The sequence below is a fragment of the Plectropomus leopardus genome, chromosome 3 (assembly GCF_026936395.1).
Source record: "Plectropomus leopardus strain MGB_pleo_1.0 chromosome 3, ASM2693639v1, whole genome shotgun sequence".
Lineage (NCBI taxonomy): Eukaryota > Metazoa > Chordata > Actinopteri > Perciformes > Serranidae > Plectropomus > Plectropomus leopardus.
The window spans coordinates 38,415,205-38,433,339 of NC_142178.1; the positions used below are offsets into that span (position 1 = coordinate 38,415,205).

At 40.4% G+C, this 18,135-nt stretch overlaps 1 protein-coding gene across 1 annotated transcript; it reads left to right on the plus strand.

Annotated features, from left to right (window-relative positions):
* Nucleotides 1-538: 538 nt before the first annotated feature.
* On the plus strand, nt 539-17,300 carry LOC121942295 (uncharacterized). Its single transcript, XM_088074992.1, has 6 exons — nt 539-1,395; nt 2,439-2,923; nt 6,386-6,550; nt 10,684-10,808; nt 11,098-12,428; nt 13,669-17,300. The coding sequence occupies exons 2-6, from the start codon at nt 2,477-2,479 to the stop codon at nt 14,409-14,411; spliced, it is 2,811 nt and encodes a 936-aa protein (XP_087931118.1). The 5' UTR covers nt 539-1,395; nt 2,439-2,476; the 3' UTR covers nt 14,412-17,300.
* Nucleotides 17,301-18,135: the final 835 nt, after the last annotated feature.

Below are 18,135 nucleotides of genomic sequence, written 5' to 3' on the forward strand. Positions count from 1 at the left end.
TTCTGTGGTCCATCTCTTTCTGCCTCAGATACACAACTGTTGAAAAGTTTGTAATCAGCTGTTACATCGATGGTTGTTTCTTCTATAATCACGAACATGTATGAAACAAACAATACAACTTACGGCATGAAAGACGATTCAGAAATATAAACCTCTCGACTGGATGCAATCAGGCTTTTAAGATTACAAACTTTTGAACTAACCTAGTCACCAGAATAAATGTTGTCATTGTACGTTTCTGCACATCTTTGTACATTATTTTGTATCCGATTCATTGAAACTTTGCATTTACCAATACTGTGTGGGTATGTTTAGGTACAAAAAGCATTTGGTTACGGTCAGAAAATGACCATGTTTTAAAATACCAGTTTCTGTGGCACTAACCCAGCAGAAAAAGCAGCCATGGCAAAAAACAACTGCTTTTCGCTGCAGTTTCCACGCTGGAAAAGCAGCTATGTCTCATTAAAAAAACATCTTTTTGCAAAAGAGAAATCTGCTAACTGTGGCCCTATCCCTGATGGAAATGCAACAAGGGGTTGCTAAAGAAAAAAGTGTTTAAGGCGGACAATCGGGGGCGTTAAAACAAGCAGCGATGGCATGTTGAAAAACTGTGAAAAACAACTGCTTTTCATGGCTCTTTACCAGGTGATGACGCTGTGCTTGGAGAAAAGCAACCATTTTTTTGTGGCATTATCAATACTGGAAAAGCAGCTATGTCTCATCTAAAAAACATCTTTTTGTGGTACTATCTTGGCGAAAAATGCACCAACAAATTCTGAAAAATCTGCTTTAAATGCAGCTACAGCTAAAATGCAGCTACAAAAACACCGGCATTTGGCGGCTAAAAAGCAGCTGGAACGGCTCGCTAAAACAATGACTGATTTAGCTGTTTTTGGTCTCGAACAGTGCATCTTATCTGGGTGTCACGCCACAAAGTCGGCTCATATGCTCCATTACCTTGGAAACGTTGATATGATACACATGAAACGTACAAATGTTACGTTTGCAGAAACGTTTAATGCCAACATTTTCTCCTGCTGACTGCAGTTCGATCAGTGGTGTATGTGAGGAGGTCACACGATTCCTGCTGCAGCTGAATGAAGTAAAAACGTGCGCATGTTTTCTTGTATCCAGGCTCAGACGGACCGGCCGACGGCTGAGGAGCTAAACAAACCTGCTCCTGCTCCTGACACCAGGTGAGCCGAGGTGGGCGGTGCTTGCTGACAGTATGTGAGGGCAGGTACAACAAGCTGTTGGTTTGCATCGACAGTTCAAATCCACACCTTAGTGCTGCTGCTGCTTCACACACCGAGGCTGGCCGGAGGGTTTAACTGCTGTCTGAGCTGTTTCTTTAAGGTTTCAGGAGTCTGCAGAGGACTATTTCACCGTCATGAAGTAAGTTTAAGATCTGTTTCATCACTTTATTCAGCGATAACTAAATGAAGAAGTCCTCACATGTTTGTGCTGTTTACCTAAGCCTACCTGTGGTGAATCACACCTGACAGACAGGTTTTCACACTTTACATGTAAACTGCTTTTTCTCTGTCAGTGAGCTCTCAAGTGTCTCTGCTTCTTTGTAGTTTAACCCTGTGAAACCCAAGCAAATTGGCTTTTCTTTCAAAAACATGGAAAGAAGGCAATGAGCAGCTGACCAAGAAATGATCCAAAAAAAATAGAAAAGAAATTGGTAAAAAAAAAAATTAAAAAAAGAAAGAAAGAAATATTACAAGGAAATTTTTGGCCGATTTTTAAAGAAAATATCATGACAATTTTTGTTCTTTAAAAACTTTTGCCATTTTTTAAAGAAAACATTTAGCCTTTTTTTTTTTTAATTTTGGTGATTAAAAAACATTTTCGGCAAATGTATTTATTTTTATTCTTTGTATAAAAATGTTCTCTTTTTTGGGACAATTTTTAAAGAAGATACTTCCACTTTTTTCTTCTTAACATGCCTCAAAATGCACATATTTCCCTCAGAAATCACCAAAATGAAACCATTTATCACAGCCAGAAACTGAAAAAAAGAAATTACTGTTGGATTTTCAAATTTCTGACTGTTCTTGGACACATCGTGTGTTATTATACCAGTCTGTGAAACACATTTCCATTCTTCTCCAAAACTTTTAGAGTATGTTTAGTTTTCCAAAACTTTTCCTATAACCTTTATTAGATAGTTATAATATTATATGTTTTTAATATATATATATATATATATATATACATATATATATTTTCCTAGTTATTTGATGATTTTCTAATAATTTTTCCCGCTTTATTTCCTTTTTTTTTTGTTTTTTTCAACTAAGGTCATTTTCTTGTCACTTTTTAATTTTTTAATTTTTTTTGTTATTTGCAGGACTGCCTTCTTTTTGAGTGTTTGCAATTTAGGTTTCAGAGTTATTAAACAGCATTTTAACACACATTTCTTCACACTGAAGGTAAACCAGAGAGCTGCTGCACAGAGAGACTCGGATCCATGGAGTCCAATCTGTCCTGCCTGTCTTCACTGAAAGAGGACGACGTCCTGCTTTACGTCCAGCCTCATTACAGAGAAACCTACCGCCTGGCCATTTACGCCCTGCTCTGCGGAGGCAAGGAGGCCTACGAGGAGTTCCTCCGAGCCGAGCAGATCAGCCACTTTCTGTCAGAGCGGGAGATCCTGTTCATTTTGGAAAATGCAGAGTTACCGGTTGTGGAGAACGACGAGGACTCCTCGGAGGGGAAACGGGTCACAGACGAGCCCAGCCCCTCCACCTACTTCCCGACCGAGTCGGACGAGGAGGTGCCCGACCTGGACCTGGGCTGGCCGGACGTGTCGCTGGAGGGCGTGGACACCAACATCAGCCTGCTGTTCCACCCGCCGAGACAAAACACGCCAACCATCAAAGAGGTGATTCGTAAACAGATCCAGGAGGCGAGGCAGGTGAGGAAGTGACGCGTTAACACGCGAAAAGGTGATCTCAGGGTCATCTGATCTGTCACTGAGGTTACATGAGTGGAGATTCATCTTCCTGTCTGTGCTGTGCACATATTTAACACGCGGAGCACATGGACAATAGAGGATAATCTGCACAACAAACACACAGTGAGAGGCGTGCTTACTTAAAGGAGAAAACACATCACACCACATATTTCTCTGCACACACAGCACGCGAGAGGCACTCAGATCCTCGCTGAAAGCCCCGGCGTGCAGCATTTAGGGGGATTTATCTGCAGAAATGATTATAATAATGATTTTCTATCTATAGCACCTTTAAAAACAAAAGACAAAGCAAAGGCAGGACCTCAGGGAACAATAAAATACACACCACACCTGTTGTTTTCTTTGGGGAAGACAAATGCAAATGTTCTAGATTTTCAGGGGAATTTGTTCTTCTCGATATCTCTGACTACGTTTGCAATAGTTTCACACAGTGAAGACTCACATCAGAAACATTTCTAAAAGTTTGCAGCTGGGAGATCCACTCCCCCCTATGGCTAACACAGATGACCAGCTCCATATTTTTCTGGGGACTGGGGCAGTTTTAAGACCCCCATGATGACAAATCAAAGGGTAACAGTTTATTTTAATAATCTCTCATTTCCTAATGTTTTCCCGGGAAAGAATTATGTCATCTGATAATCGTTCTGAGACAGCTTACGGTTACGAGGAGGACCGCTCCATTCAAATAAAACGTGCAGAAACAAATCTGAAAATCTGAAGAGATGCGCTCGATGTGAGTCATGCAGGAGCCTGTGGAGCTCGGCAGGCGTGTGTCAGATCACACGTGTTAAAACGCAGCCGCCCGTCGTCTGCAGGTCAGACCTGCTCCGTCCTGCACTCGCTCCCTCATCCAGCTAAAACGATGAGCACTCAATCACGCCGTTTTCTGTTTTTTCACTGTTAAATCTGTAAAAAATGAACCCGATGATTGAGTTAAACTTAAAAACGGCTTGTTGTGATTCAACAGCAGATAAAAAGAAAAGAAAGAAAGACAGAAAAGGACAAGAAAGCAAACAGAAAAAATAAAAATAAATGAAAGGTGCGTGAGAGAGACATGCATCATGAAAGGAAGCACGGGGGACCCACAGAGACTTCATAGGACCCAAAATTCGGTGCTGCACCCCTGATAACATTATCCAAAATCTGAGATGTCTACTTTCATTTTATTTTATTTCATAACTGTAAATGCATGTTATATTTTATGTATTTTCATGTAAATATTCACCTTTTTGTCTTATTTTTGCCATAGCTGTTAATGTAACCCTGATTTTTCTCCTTTATTTTCTTCTTTTTCTTTACTAAAAGCCTAAATAGTGACAGGAGTCGGAAACTAGCAACAGCTATAACCTCTATACGAGAAACATCCGTCACTATGTTTATCCGCATTGTGCCTCAAATAAACTATATAAATAAATAGTCTCATATCACAGTATTGATATAATACGTGTATACTGCCCAGCTGTACTGCAGATTTTCATTAGCTGAAAGTTTCAGCAGCAGCAGTCATTTTGTGTAGTAAACGTGTATCCAGCAGCTACTGAAGTTACAACAATCAAACTCAGCTGGCAGAGCTGCAGGAAAAACTGAGCACCTGAGGCGAGTTATCAGTCATTACTCATTTTGAAAAAATAAATAATGAAGCAGGTTGTCACAGCATGAGATAAATACATCTTAACATTTAAACAACAGACTGTATATTACTGCAAACACACACACACACACACTCTGTGCTCAGCCTCACAGAGAGAAGAAAAGTTCATTTGCGTGCTGTGAAATGAGCTCTTCATTGAAAAGGTTACCATGAAGGTTTCACCTTCAGACGCATGGCATCAACCCGCCAACGTGTCTCGGCTTGAATGTTCTCGGGGTTCAGCTTCACCGGCTCGCCGTCTCCACAGCTGAAACTAATAACTCACCATTAACAACAGGGCGTGTGAGTGTGTGAGTGTGTGTGCAGGAAATGGACTTTTATTCTTGAGATATCAAGCATCTGAAAATAACTGCTCACTGTGCAGCTGCTCGGTGCATTAATGACTCCATAACTCAGACTTTCAGTCGTGCTTTTGTTTCCTCAGAGAACCGCTCCTCATAATTTACAGAACATCTATTAGATACAACATGCTGCGATGTGTCCTGTTAATAATTTCACTCATAAAGATGCACATCAGACCAGAAAAGGGTGGGTTAACTCTTAAAATAAAAACTTAAAAGCCCTCCCTGTTCTTCAAAAAAATCAAGACATTAAATCTTCCCCCCAAAAAACTACATTTTAACCTTCAAGATCTAATTAAGGTGATTACATTTGCAGTGTGTTTGGGTTTTGTGCGTACATGCAAATAATAATTTCATATATTAATATTTATTGATCCTCTCATTTATTCATTCACACTCTCCATGCAGCCAGAAGGTTTGTTTTGTTTTGTTTTGTTTTGTTTTGTTTTGTTTTGTTTTGTTTTGTTTTGTTTTGTTTTGTTTTGTTTTGTTTTGTTTTGTACGTTTCTGCAAACCGATATTTTACATCTGTACATTATTATGTAGCTGGCATGTCAATAACTGGTACAATCCTCCTGGAAACCAAATGCAGTGATGTCTCTATGAAAAATCAACAACAACAACAACAACAACAACAACAACAACAACAACAACAACAACAACAACAACAACAAACGTTTTTGTGCATCATCCTGGCAGGAAAGGCATCAATGTCTCAGTTAAAAAAAACAAAACTCTGCTTTGTGTCTCTGTCTTTGTAAATAAAAAAAGATATATTTTTGTGGCACTGTCGTAACAGAAGATGTCTCAGTAAAAACAAACAAACAAACAAGCAGAAACACAGCCATGTCCTGTTAATATATAACTGCTTTTTGTAGCACTCTCCTGGCAGGAGAAGCAGCAAATAAAAACAAACGCGTTTGTGTTGAAAAAGCTGCAGTGTCCTGGTAAAAAAAAGAAATCCCTTTTTGTTGCACAATCTCTGCAGAAACGATGATGTCTCTGCAAAACAAAAACGCTTTTTCTTGCACTGTCCCTGATGGGTCGCTAAAACAAACATCGTTTGGTGGTTAAGAAGCTGCTGCAAACACCAAAATCGCTAAAAAACAACCCGTTTTGTAGTATGTTGGTCTGCAGGTTGGCAGGTGTCTCACAGAGTTATCACGGCATCTAACATCAACTCCTCCTGACGACAAAGTCTGTTTATATAACATTAAAAATGTTGATCCGATACATAGGAATCATAGAAATGTAACATATCTGCGGTTTGTAGAAACGTACAATGTCGGCATTTTATTCTGATGACCTCTCCGGCACAGAAGCTCCTCCCTGTCACTGAAACGTCTTTAAAGTCCAAACTTTATCTCCTCAGATGTTAATCGTCTTTCCAAATGTTTGTTACGTCTCCAGATTATTGCCATAGCGATGGACGTGTTCACCGACGTCGACATTTTCAAAGAGATCATCACAGCCACGTTGAGGGGCGTGGTGGTCTACATCCTCCTGGATCATTCCCAGTTCAGGGGCTTCCTCACCATGGCGAACAGGGTGGGCATCAACATCCAAGACTTCAAGGTGAGACGAATACGCCGCTGCCAAAACACAACACCAAGACATGAGCAGTGTCAAAGAAAAGGCCGTTTCACCGTTTTTAATTGTTTTGGATTTGATGGCCGCCGTGTCGGCAGACACGAGGCGAGTTTCCATTAAAGATTTGTGCATAAAACTTGACAATATTTTCAAAATGTTGATAAAACACAATTGCGAGATGAGTGATGCTCTGCGACTTCTCCTCTGGTGATAACATCCCAGTAACCATGGCGATGGATGTACAAAACATTGGCAGCTTTATTTCTATTGCAGCCACCGCACCAGCCGTCATTATTTCCAATCCAAGGCCACGTAGGCGTGTTATGGAGCCATGATGGAAAAGCGACCCCCTCATACGTGGGAGCGGCCACGTATGAGGGATTTCTGGGAGCTGATAGTCCACGTTTTCATAGAGGAAATGTGGATTCAAAACTTCGGGATGATCCGCTCAACTTTTGAAGAGTTATGAGATGCAGTAACAGCTCTTGTGGCTCCTGCTGCATCAGATGTTTATAAAGTGCTTTGACAGACAAAACGAGGCAGGAAGTAATAAAATAAACATCGACAAACAGAGACAGATCTAAAGTCAAACAAAAAAACAAGAACAAATGCAAACACAAAGGGTCAACAAGAAAAAAGCAAATAAAGGAATAAAAGTAATAAAACAGGCAGATTGCAAAAGGCACTTAAAGTAATAAACGGATTAAGTTTCTTTTCTAAAGTAAGAATAAAAGATTATAAAAATTATATAACAAATGATATAGGAAGAGGACATCACATGAGTGCGGATAAAACACGGATAAGAAGATTAAGACTAAAAAGTTTGCTCCTTGTCGACGGAGGATCAAACTATAAATCATTTCTAAACATGTAAAGTTCAATAAGAAAAGTTTAAGAGGATTTTAAGATTTAAAAGTTCGGATATGACGTAAGAAAAACACTCATTGTTTGATCAACAAGGTGCACAAACAGAGAGAAATGAACCAAACAAAGCCCCAGCGTGACACACAGAAGTACACTTTTTAAATATGATCCGATGTGGACATTTTCTGACATTTTGAGTATAAAAAAAGCTCCATCAGCTTCACGATTGTGGATTTAAATTCCACCGATGTTTCCTGCTTGTGGCACGACCTTTCTTCTATTGGCAGGAGCATTAAGTGGATTAAGTCTGACATTTGCTCCACACCCCGGTGGAAACGCTGTCATTTACCAGCTTTTCCCCGCTGCGTGCGTCTCTACCTGTCATTATCATACGAGACAGCTGCGGCAGCCGCGGGACGGATCTGTTAGCGGCCGGATTTTCCGGTTCAGCAGCATCAGGACGGATTCAACAGTTCAAACAGCGAGTCGTCACAGCGAGCACACTGACGGCTTTGTGATCAAATTGCTTAGCCAGTAGCCACATCAAAATAGCAGCCTCAGAGAAACTGACACACAGGTTTGATCTTGTCGAGTATCACAAGGAGTGTGTGTGTGTGTGTGTGTGTGTGTGTGTGTGTGTGTGTGTGTGTTAAGGCTATGGGTAAAGGATAACCGGAGAAAGTGCTGCTCTACTTTCCTAATTTCCCAGAATTACTTTCTTTTGAATTTGCTTAAAAATGCATCTCATTTAAAGGAAAATTACACCTTTACTGAGTGTTTTAGGTCATTTTCCTGCACGGCAGTGAAAGAACAAAAGGTCAAAAAAGTTCATCATGTTTTATAAGGAAAAAAAGGAGCTGACGCATAAATCAAACAAAAGCCCAAAAACCACGAGAGGAGTCATGTGATGTGCAGACAGAGTTTGCCGGGGATTTCTGAGCCTGTGCGTGTGCTTATTATCTCAGACTGATGATGGACTTGTTTGTTTGTTGGACACATTTTAAATTCTTAAACCTAACTCAACCGGTCGGTCACTGAGTGCAAACTCACACTGAGCAGCCAAACACCGTTTAAACCCCCAAAACCTCCAAAGTTTCCGGAGATGGTACCGAATAAATGTAGTGAGATTGTGCTAAACTTTGGTGCAGAAAAACAAAGTTTTGCTCTTGAATATTTCGCTTAATGTAAAGGCCAGTTTATTCGGCCTGATTTTTGTGCGTCATTAAACCTCAGCTCAGCTGGTTCGGGCGACCGGATGCGGCGCTCTTTATTACTTTCTAACGTATGAGGGGCTCTATAACACGCCTGCGCGATCTTTGACTGGAAATAATGACGGCTGCAAAACACATAAACCTGCTAATGTTTTGAACATCCATCACCATGGTTACTGGAAAAACAGTCATCTCACAATGATGTTTTATCAACGTTTTTAAAAATATCACTTAAGTTTTGCAAAAATTTGTAATGAAGACCTGCCGTGTTTTATCATTTCTCTACATGGTTGCACATGTTGTTAGAAGACATAACTATATCTGAAATAATGCATAAATCAGTGTTGTCATATTGACAGTTACCAAACTAGTTAAACTCAAACAAGCCAATAATCCTGCATCTTAAATTAGCTCTGTGTAATTAGGCAGAAACATTTCCTGCACATGCCCGGCTGGTTTTTCAAACAGGCAGCGTCACATTCCAGATTCAGATTCTCATGCGACGCCTGTCCTTCCAAAAACCGATGATGTCTCAAGACTTTAAAAACTTGAGTTGTGTCAAAGTCGTAACAGTGAACGCAGAGTTTGTAAAAGCAAACGCCACGTTTACTCCACGCCACACAAGCTTACTGAAGACAAAATTTCAATCCTGCTTGGATCTTTTTCAGGTCAAATGTTTGAAAAGATGAAACCAGACTGATATTTATATGTAATGCAAACCAATAGACCGTCGAGCTCTGTGGCGGCAGGTGTGGGTCAACATCTCAGTGGGGTCAAACAGTAGACAATCAACAATTCATTTATTTATGCAGAAAATACACAGAAAAAGCAAAACTGATGTCGAGGTCATATTACAAAACATCAAGCAGATCTCACTTTATAAAAAAACATTACAACAAGATTTTTTTGTATCAAAACTCATCTTTATATTGATGTACTTAATATTAAAATTAAAAGTTTTGTTAAAGTTGTGTTAAATGAAAGTTAAGGGAGAACTTTGAGCGCAGGTGTAGCTGACAGTTTTGGGAGCCGTTTACATGGCAACACTTCTTACATTAAAAGTTAAACTCATGGTGCAGTTTGACCTTTCATTCACACAACAACAGCAATTCTGGGGGCCTGAAAATGCAAACTTTAGCTGTAACTGTAAACTGGCGATGCATGTGATGCTCTTTTATGGCGCGTCATGACAAGGTTACACCGCCAACTACTGGCCCTGCATGCACACTACAGTTTTTTTGTGGATCATTCTCACAGTGTTATCATAGAAACACAGATTTTTGTTTTGGTTTTTTTTACGTACAGTGGAAAGACTTTTATATTTTTTGTGGGGCCGTTCGACTGTTTACATTTGGATGTATATCCCTGGGCGTCCTGGCAAGGTCGAAATATAACATTCATACGATCTGTTTTTAACGTAAAAAAAAATGAATAAAAATAACATAATAAAAATGAATTTAAATAGTATAACACCTAAGATAAAAATATATAAGCAATTTAAAATATAAAATGAAATAAAAATAGAATATAAAGAACACAAAATGTATCTGATAAAGGTGTAATGGAGGGATTGTGCAGTTGTGCAGAAGTTGGAGTTACGGTGCAAATATCTGCAATCTGAATAAAAAAATTAACCTCCAGCGTGCAGCGTAATCAGAGAAAGACCTGACTTTCTGGCAGTACATTTCTGACTTTTTCCTCATAAATTAACCGTTTTAATCTCATATAATATATAAAAATAATTAGCACTAAGCCGAAACATGACCTCGCTGCATTAACCCTCGCCGCCTTTGACCTTGATGCGTTCATGTGCCGAGTTCGAGCCGAAAACAGCTCAGAGTGGAGTCTAGCTGCAGTGTGACTCTTCTAAATAAATGTGTAAATAGTGTGTGTAAATAGACACTGAGAAAATAAATGTACTGATTTTAAAACGCACTTGTGCAAACAACTGCTCACTTAAAGTAAATGCAAAAAAAGAAAAAAAAGAGCCTATTTCTTTCCCTTTCTCTGATGTCTCTAATCTGGTGTTCGTTTCTCCATCAGAACATCCGTGTTCGGACGGTTCAGGGGCAGCAGTATCAGTGTCGGTCCGGAGTCAAGTTTCGTGGAGATCTGGAGCAGCGCTTCATTCTGGTGGACTGTCAGACTGTGATGTTCGGGACGTACAGGTGAGTCAGCTCCTGCATTCATTCTCTGACACTTTTCAAAGCTCGGGTTTCTTGATTAGTAAGGGTTAATTTGTTATGCAGATGGGAGATTAACCCTTTGGACCCGCACACACTCATATCTCTCACAAAATGTGAATTTCAAAATCAGACTACTACCGATAATATCATCACATCCACCAATCGATCAATCAAATTTAGCCTCATAGAGCTAAGATTCATTAGACAGCAGATGATATGTCGGTGTGTTTTTTGGGTATTCTTGGTAACGTGTCGCCACTTTCTTTTTCAGCTTCACGTGGTCGTTTGAGAAGATCAACCTCAGCATGGTTCTGGTGATCACAGGTCAGCTGGTTAGCACTTATGACGAGGAGTTTCGGAGGCTGTACGCTCGCTCCACCGTCCCTGCAGTCCTGTCCAAATCACCCGCCCTGTACCTGAGAGACACTGTGCCTGTGCAGAGCCCCAACTCCAGCCAGCTGTCCCTCCACCAAATCCACACGAGACCCAAAGTGATGCACGGCATGAGGAGCGCTCAGGATGAGAGGCTGAACAACGCCGCCGTCATGACGAGGGGCCTGAGCGTGCAGGAGAGGCTGCATCAATCTCACTGTCTGGACACGGTGAATATGGTGCGAGGGCACAGCTATGGCGGAGAGCTGCAGAAGTTAAACTCCATGACTCGGCTGAGGATGGGGACCAAAGATATCCCTCCTCCCGAGGCGACTGGACTTAACATGAGAGGCGGCGGCGGCGACATGCTGCTGACAAACAGGTTGTCTCAGCAGCACCTTCGACACCGGATTCGTTACGGAGCAGACCAGAATCTGATACCGTTCAACTCCGAAACTTCGCTCCACAGGTGGAAAATGGACGCGTACTTTGACGACAGAGACCCTTTAGATGCACCATGTGACGCGATATCCCCGTTGGCGTCTCCGTATAGTAGTCACACGGGCTTAAACGAGCAGCTGCTTCACAGCAGGTCGAGGGACATTAAGTCCAGGATGGAGGAAATGAGGCAGAAGAGGCTCAGTCTGCAGGAGTACGCCAATCTCCGGCAGAGCCAAGAGTCCCTGAGGTCCATGTTTCTGGACAGATCAAAATATATGTCTTCATTAAGAGGTCTGGACATGAGGCAGGGTGTCGCAGAGTTAGACCCAAATGCTCAAAACGGTCTGGAACCGACAAACCACAAAGACATTGAGACAAACAAAGACGGCGACATAAGACCACAAACTTTCACCGACGGCGTCCGCTCTGCCTCACATTACGATGTCACGGCGGCTCCAGATCGGAAGACGATGCAGACGTACGACTGGCACGAGCCTCTTTCCAGGACGACCTCAGATTTAGACATGAAACTAACCGATCCGACGCTCAAACTCGCACACTTGCAGCCCAGCGGTCTCCAGCACCCGAGAGCGATGGAGTCTTTGACCGAGATCCCCGAAGAGAAAGAGGGTTCACGAGTCAACAGTTCGGACTCGGCTGCATTCAAAGAAGGAAATGAGGAGGTTCAGAAAGAAGAGAAACCTGCACCAAAGGAGAACTCCTCGAAATCCAGTTTACCTGCAGAATCACGGCGCCACGATCAAGCCAAAGACAGCGCCAGCTCTACGGGTGAGGTCCAAAGCAACGTGCAAGTACTCGCTCACCCCGAAACCAAGAGTTTAACCTTTTGAAACCTAAGAAAATTAGCTTGGTTTCTTTCAAAAACATCAGAGGCCGGCAAGCAACTTAATAAGAAATGGCCCGAAATTAGCAAGAAATTGATAAGACATTAGAAGAAAATTACTGGAATATTTTTTTTTAAAAAAGCAAACAACAAAACAAAAAAAAAATTTAAATAACCTTAAGAAAGTGCCAAAAAAAAATGTTTTTCTTATCAAAATTATAATTTTCTTTTTTCTCTCCTTTCTTTTAGTAACAAATTTTAAATATATAATTAAGAGAACTATAAATATATTTTTCTGGATATTTTTTTCTTGTTTTATTATTTCTGTGTCGCCTTTTATTATTTCTTTCATTATTATTCATTTATTTTAATTTATTTTTGTGCAGTTTGAAGGATAGTTTTTGCCAAGTTTCTCATTATGTTTTTTGTGTGTTTTTGAAAGAAATCAAACCAGTTTTCTGAGGTTTCACGAGTCAAAATGCTTGTTAAAGGCATCAAAATTCAGTAATAGAAAACAGATGATGGCTCAGGTGTTAAAGGGTTAAACCTTTTCGTAATTGGCTATATTTTTTAAAAAGAAACATTTTTCCTAAGTATGATTGATAGATCTGTTTTCACCTTTATTAATACTTTGATTGAATTTTTTGTCTTTCCGAAAAGTTTAATGACGATGCAAACCCCCTTTTTTCCCTGTTTTCTTTTATTTGTTTGTGTTGTCCTCCTGTCAAAACACATAATCTGGATTACTGCACGACTGAATGTGCCAGTATTTCCAAAACTCCTTTTGGAGAATAATTTATTAGCTTTCTTCTATTTTTTCATACTTTTACTATGTACTTTTCTACTTTTATTATGTACTTTTTAGGATTGGTGTTTTTGGATGATTTGTGAAATACTTTTGATGTGTTGTACTCTATATATTATATTCTAGTATGTTATATAAATAGTATATTTTTGTATAGCATTGGTATCTTTTCATGGAGATGGCAGATAGTGCCTGTTAGCTCTGCTCTGATTGGCCCAGTCCGATTGTCTCACCCTGAGAGTGGATTGTTTGTCAGTGAAGCAGATCATAATCACCTGAGAGTCATGAAGATTTAAAAATGCCTGACGAAGATCGAAACTTTGCACAATTAAAATGTGCTTGGAGCTTTTAACACAGTGTCTTTTCTTTGACTCCGACAGGCAAGGTGGCCAACAGCTCCGGCTCAGCTGCTCCCAAAGAGAGAAAGAAGTCAACGTCCAGCGAGGCCCAAACTGTCCCAAAAAACACTTCAGCGGGATCTCAACATGCAGCCGAAGCTAAGAGTAGTCACACGGACAAAAAGCAAACACAGCACGAGGATCCGCCGCTTCAAAGGAAGAACTCCTTGAGGAAGAAAGTACATTCGATGCTTACGCCCGACGAAAAGAAAGCATCCAAAAAGGAGGAGAAGGCTCTCCACAGAAAAGGGTCAATGAGGTCGCAGACCCAGCCGGTCAAAGCAGACCATTCGCAAACACCTGCGGCAGAGCAAACAAAGAAAGGTCGCCCGCCGAGCATCTCCAGGTCGCAGAGTTCTCTCGGTGAGACAGAGAAACACAAATCTACGTTCCAGAGATTAACTCCTCAGCGGTCGAGCAAAAAGAAGACGAGCTCCGCAGCGGAGCAGGACAGAGGCTCGAGGAGCACTCTGGACGACGAGGTAGCGATCGTCTATCAGACCAGGAGAGAGAAAGCCTACAGTCGATTTGAATATTTGCTCAGCACCGACAGTATCCCTCTGGATAAATCGATGAAGGTGTCGAGTTTGTATCCCGCAGAGAAAGACAGAGCGTCCTCCCTGAACAGGAACGACTATCCGATGTTTCAGACGCAGAGTGGCACCGACAACAAACTGGGGAGATTCATGCAGCGAATGGGAAATCTGATAAGCAAGAACAAGTAGGAGGAGAAGGAGGCCGCCACGCTCAGGAATGAAGGCATTTAGTTCGAAGACCTTTAATTGTTTTGTGACTAAGGCTTTGTTCAGACTGCAAACGCAAATCTGATTTTTCACATATCCAGACTGATTTTATGAATCCTGAACAGCAAATAACCACATGAAGTCCGATTTTTGTAAATCAGATCCAAACCACGTGTAGAGGTGGTATGAAATGTGCATCAAATTGGATTTCTACAGATGTGTTTTCATTCCCGACGCTCTGGTCATTCGAATCACTTATCAGAGCGTCCTTGGTGGAGCCCGCCATGAGTGCAGCTACAAACATCGCAATTTGCACCAGTTCAGCACCGCAACTTGACAATGCAAATATTTGGATGGCGAGATGTTGTATCCCCATTTTGCTTATACTTCCGTGTTGGTTATCTGCGTCACCAGCGCACGCACTGACGCCTATGTCGTTACCACAGTAACCCATGCAGATAGGTTAGTACAGACCACTGATGTGTTGACGCAACAAATCCGATCTGATCTCTTGAAAATGACAGTGATTGTCTGTCTTCAGGATCCGATTTGAGAAACAAATCTGATTTGACTGCAGTCTGAACGTGGCCTTATTTTGAGACACAGAGACATTGATACTGCATATGCATTTTTTCTATGAATAATAATGTGGCTCCTATCAGGGCAGATATTCACCATAGATGGCAAAACACAGGATGTGATTCATTAAGCCTGTTCTGATGCCGAAGTCGTCAAACGCCGCCGCTTTTGCAGTGCTTTCCAGCCCATTCTCACTCAACAAGTACGTCCGCTCCCGGAATGTAAACACCAGACGCAGAAGGATAGTGAGAACATAATATGTAGACGTGGTCCACTGCAAAGCGGCAACATGTGACAATTTGGGATGCGAATGTGTTGGATTCATCAGGTGTCTGATATTAAATCAGTGTCCATGTATGACCCTGACATATGTGTTACAGGGAAGCAGGGTCAGGATGATAATGAGGTCAGTCAGATGAAGTTTTAGTGGAGTGAATACGACGACAGCGCTTGCAGAGAGTGAAATATATTTTATCAGTCAACTGAATTGTAAAAATGGTTGTGAAAACAGTTTTGTTACACATGTGTTTGTTTGTGTTGAAAGTTTACTTGTTCAGACTTTTTCACCACATTACTTCTGGTTCTTGAATCAAGTTCGTTCAGGACTTTTGGAACCTCGGTGCTGTTTAGAGAACCAGCCTGCGTTTCCACCAGTTTCGATCAGAACCATTATAAACAAGGATGTGTCATTAACGGAGGGCGTTGCAAAATGCACAATAGAATTAAACAGTAGCTGAAAGAAGGCGGATAGCATTGATTACCTGCAACCTTTAGTTCTGTTATTACAGATATTTGTTTTTATCCAAAAACAAGCACGGACTAACTATTAATGAGACCGCTGCATGCTCTTTTTTCTGGTGATTTCAGATTTAAAGTCTGTATTGTTGCCTTCTCCATCGTCTCCTTTCAACCTGTAAAATATGTAAATAATATATGATGTCAGGATGGTTCACAATATAGGTCAAGAATATATGTTCTTTTTTTTTGGTTCCAGCTGCAAATAATTTTTTTTGGTTTTGGTCAAAATACTTCAGGTAGTTCAATGTCAGGTGCAGGAACTGGAATGGATCCTGTACCATGTTGGTGGAAAAGGGGTATTAAAGGATAAATCTGGTGAGATTATATATTTTGTCATGAAAATACCAAAACCAACAATAAATATGTCTACCAACAATTATGTGTGTGTATTAACCCTTTCAAACGTGAGCAAATTGGCTTGATTTCTTTCAAAAATATGGAAATAGCACGATGAGCATCTTACCATTAAACTTCAAACAGAAAAAAATTAAGAAAAACAATAAGAAAATGACCTCATGAAAGTGCGTTAAAAAAGTGAAATCATTTCTTTTTCTTTTTTCCATAACGTTTTTGAATATATAATAAGGGGCTTATAATTATAGCTTTTTGGACATTTTTCCCTCATTTTTTGATAATATCTAATAATCCTAATAATAATAGTAATCTAATAATAGTTACCTTTCACTTTTATTTATTTTTTTTAATCTTTTTTATTTTATTTCGTGCAGTTTGCTGGACATTTCTCGCGAAGTTGCTCCATGTTTTTAGAAGAAATCGAACTGAATTTTCTCTTGTTTTAGAGGTTTAAATTTTATTAAAAGGCATCTAAATGCAGCACAAGACAACAGTTGTCAATCCAGGTGTTAAAGGCTTAAACGGCTGATATAGCTTCAGACCTGCCAACCTGTATGCATTTTGAGTATTGGGTATGCATTTTCACATTTTGCATGCTGGTATGATTCGTCACTCTAAAGCAGGTACTTGTAATTTACCTTTAACAGGACGGGGAAGTCAAAAAAATTGAGATCGTTGTTGTTTTTGGTGTTTTCATGAGATTTGTAAACCATAACAATATGTATAATATACATATTATGTATAAAGTATCACCATCCTTATCCCTTAATTTTGCTTCTGCTTTGTCTAATTTGTAAATTATAGTTTGTCAAATGTGGCTTGATGTTGTACATTTTCCCCTCTATGTTGCCTTTTGATAATTTTGTCCATTTATGTCTCAGCTGTCCTCGTGCTTATGTATGATATTTGTGTTTGAAGCATGTGCGGCTATAACACAGAAATCCAGATGTTTAATAAAACAAAACCTGCAGTACAACCACAGTGACTAAAGGAAAATAGCCTTGAAGGCTATTTGAAGCCTTGAAGTTCATTGGGACTAATGAGTGATCTCTTGTGACTCTTTAATGACTTTACAGATGTCACTGTGAACATATTAAATTGGATCTACTTCCTCCAGAAGAAATAGTTCCTTTGAAAACACATCACAGTGATGTTTTATTGATTGTATTAAATGCCTCAGAACAGCAACTAATGGGGGGTGAGATTGCACAAAAAACACCCGCTCCCTCTGGCTTTTAATGCAATGAGAGTATGTGTGACACATAGATCAAATGACTCTGCAGTAGACACAGGTTCTTATCGCCTCCGGGTCTGATAGGCACTGATGAGAACTCAACAACTGGACAAATGTAGTAATATCAGCTCTGTAACCTGCAAGATGCAATGATGCACCATCACTAATTACCCTCCATCTCCTCCTGAGCAGCTAAAACAAGGTTCAAAAACATCTGCACCAAGTTTTAAAGAGAGACTGAATAGGTTATAGATATATAAAGAGAAGAAACCACTGAAAAGACCTCTGTTCCTACTGCTGTCTACTGTTTACCTGTTCTACTGCCTGTCTGTGATGTCACACAGACACACCAAAAAAAATCCACACGAACTGACAGAAAGGCAGACTCGTGTGATGCAGCGGCGAGTTCACTGGCAGTGGGTATGCAGCCGATATTTAGCGGGTTTACCCATGTTTGAAAAATGTGTCCGTGTGCTAGTTTTGGTGGGAAAGGGGTATGACACTACAGGAAAACAAGACTTTTTAAAGCAACAGATTGGGTGTAGCATGTAATTTCACACATGTTTTGGGGTGAGAATGGTGCAGAAATTCCACCTCTGATGTTTAACAAAACACAGCCTCTTATTGCATATTTGGTGGTAGGCATGAAATGTGTCAATGTTACATGCTGGCAACACAAAAACAATGCCAATGCAAGAGCAGCCGTATCCATGGGAAACGGTCACAGTTTAGGTTAAAGGA

Bases quoted from the DNA above. Each gene is read 5' to 3' on its own strand.
- LOC121942295 (XM_088074992.1), top strand. From the start codon at position 2,477: ATGGAGTCCAATCTGTCCTGCCTGTCTTCACTGAAAGAGGACGACGTC. The intron at 6,551-10,683 runs GTGAGACGAATA...TTTCTCCATCAG, and splicing joins TCAACATCCAAGACTTCAAG to AACATCCGTGTTCGGACGGT. The intron at 12,429-13,668 runs GTGAGGTCCAAA...TGACTCCGACAG, and splicing joins AGACAGCGCCAGCTCTACGG to GCAAGGTGGCCAACAGCTCC.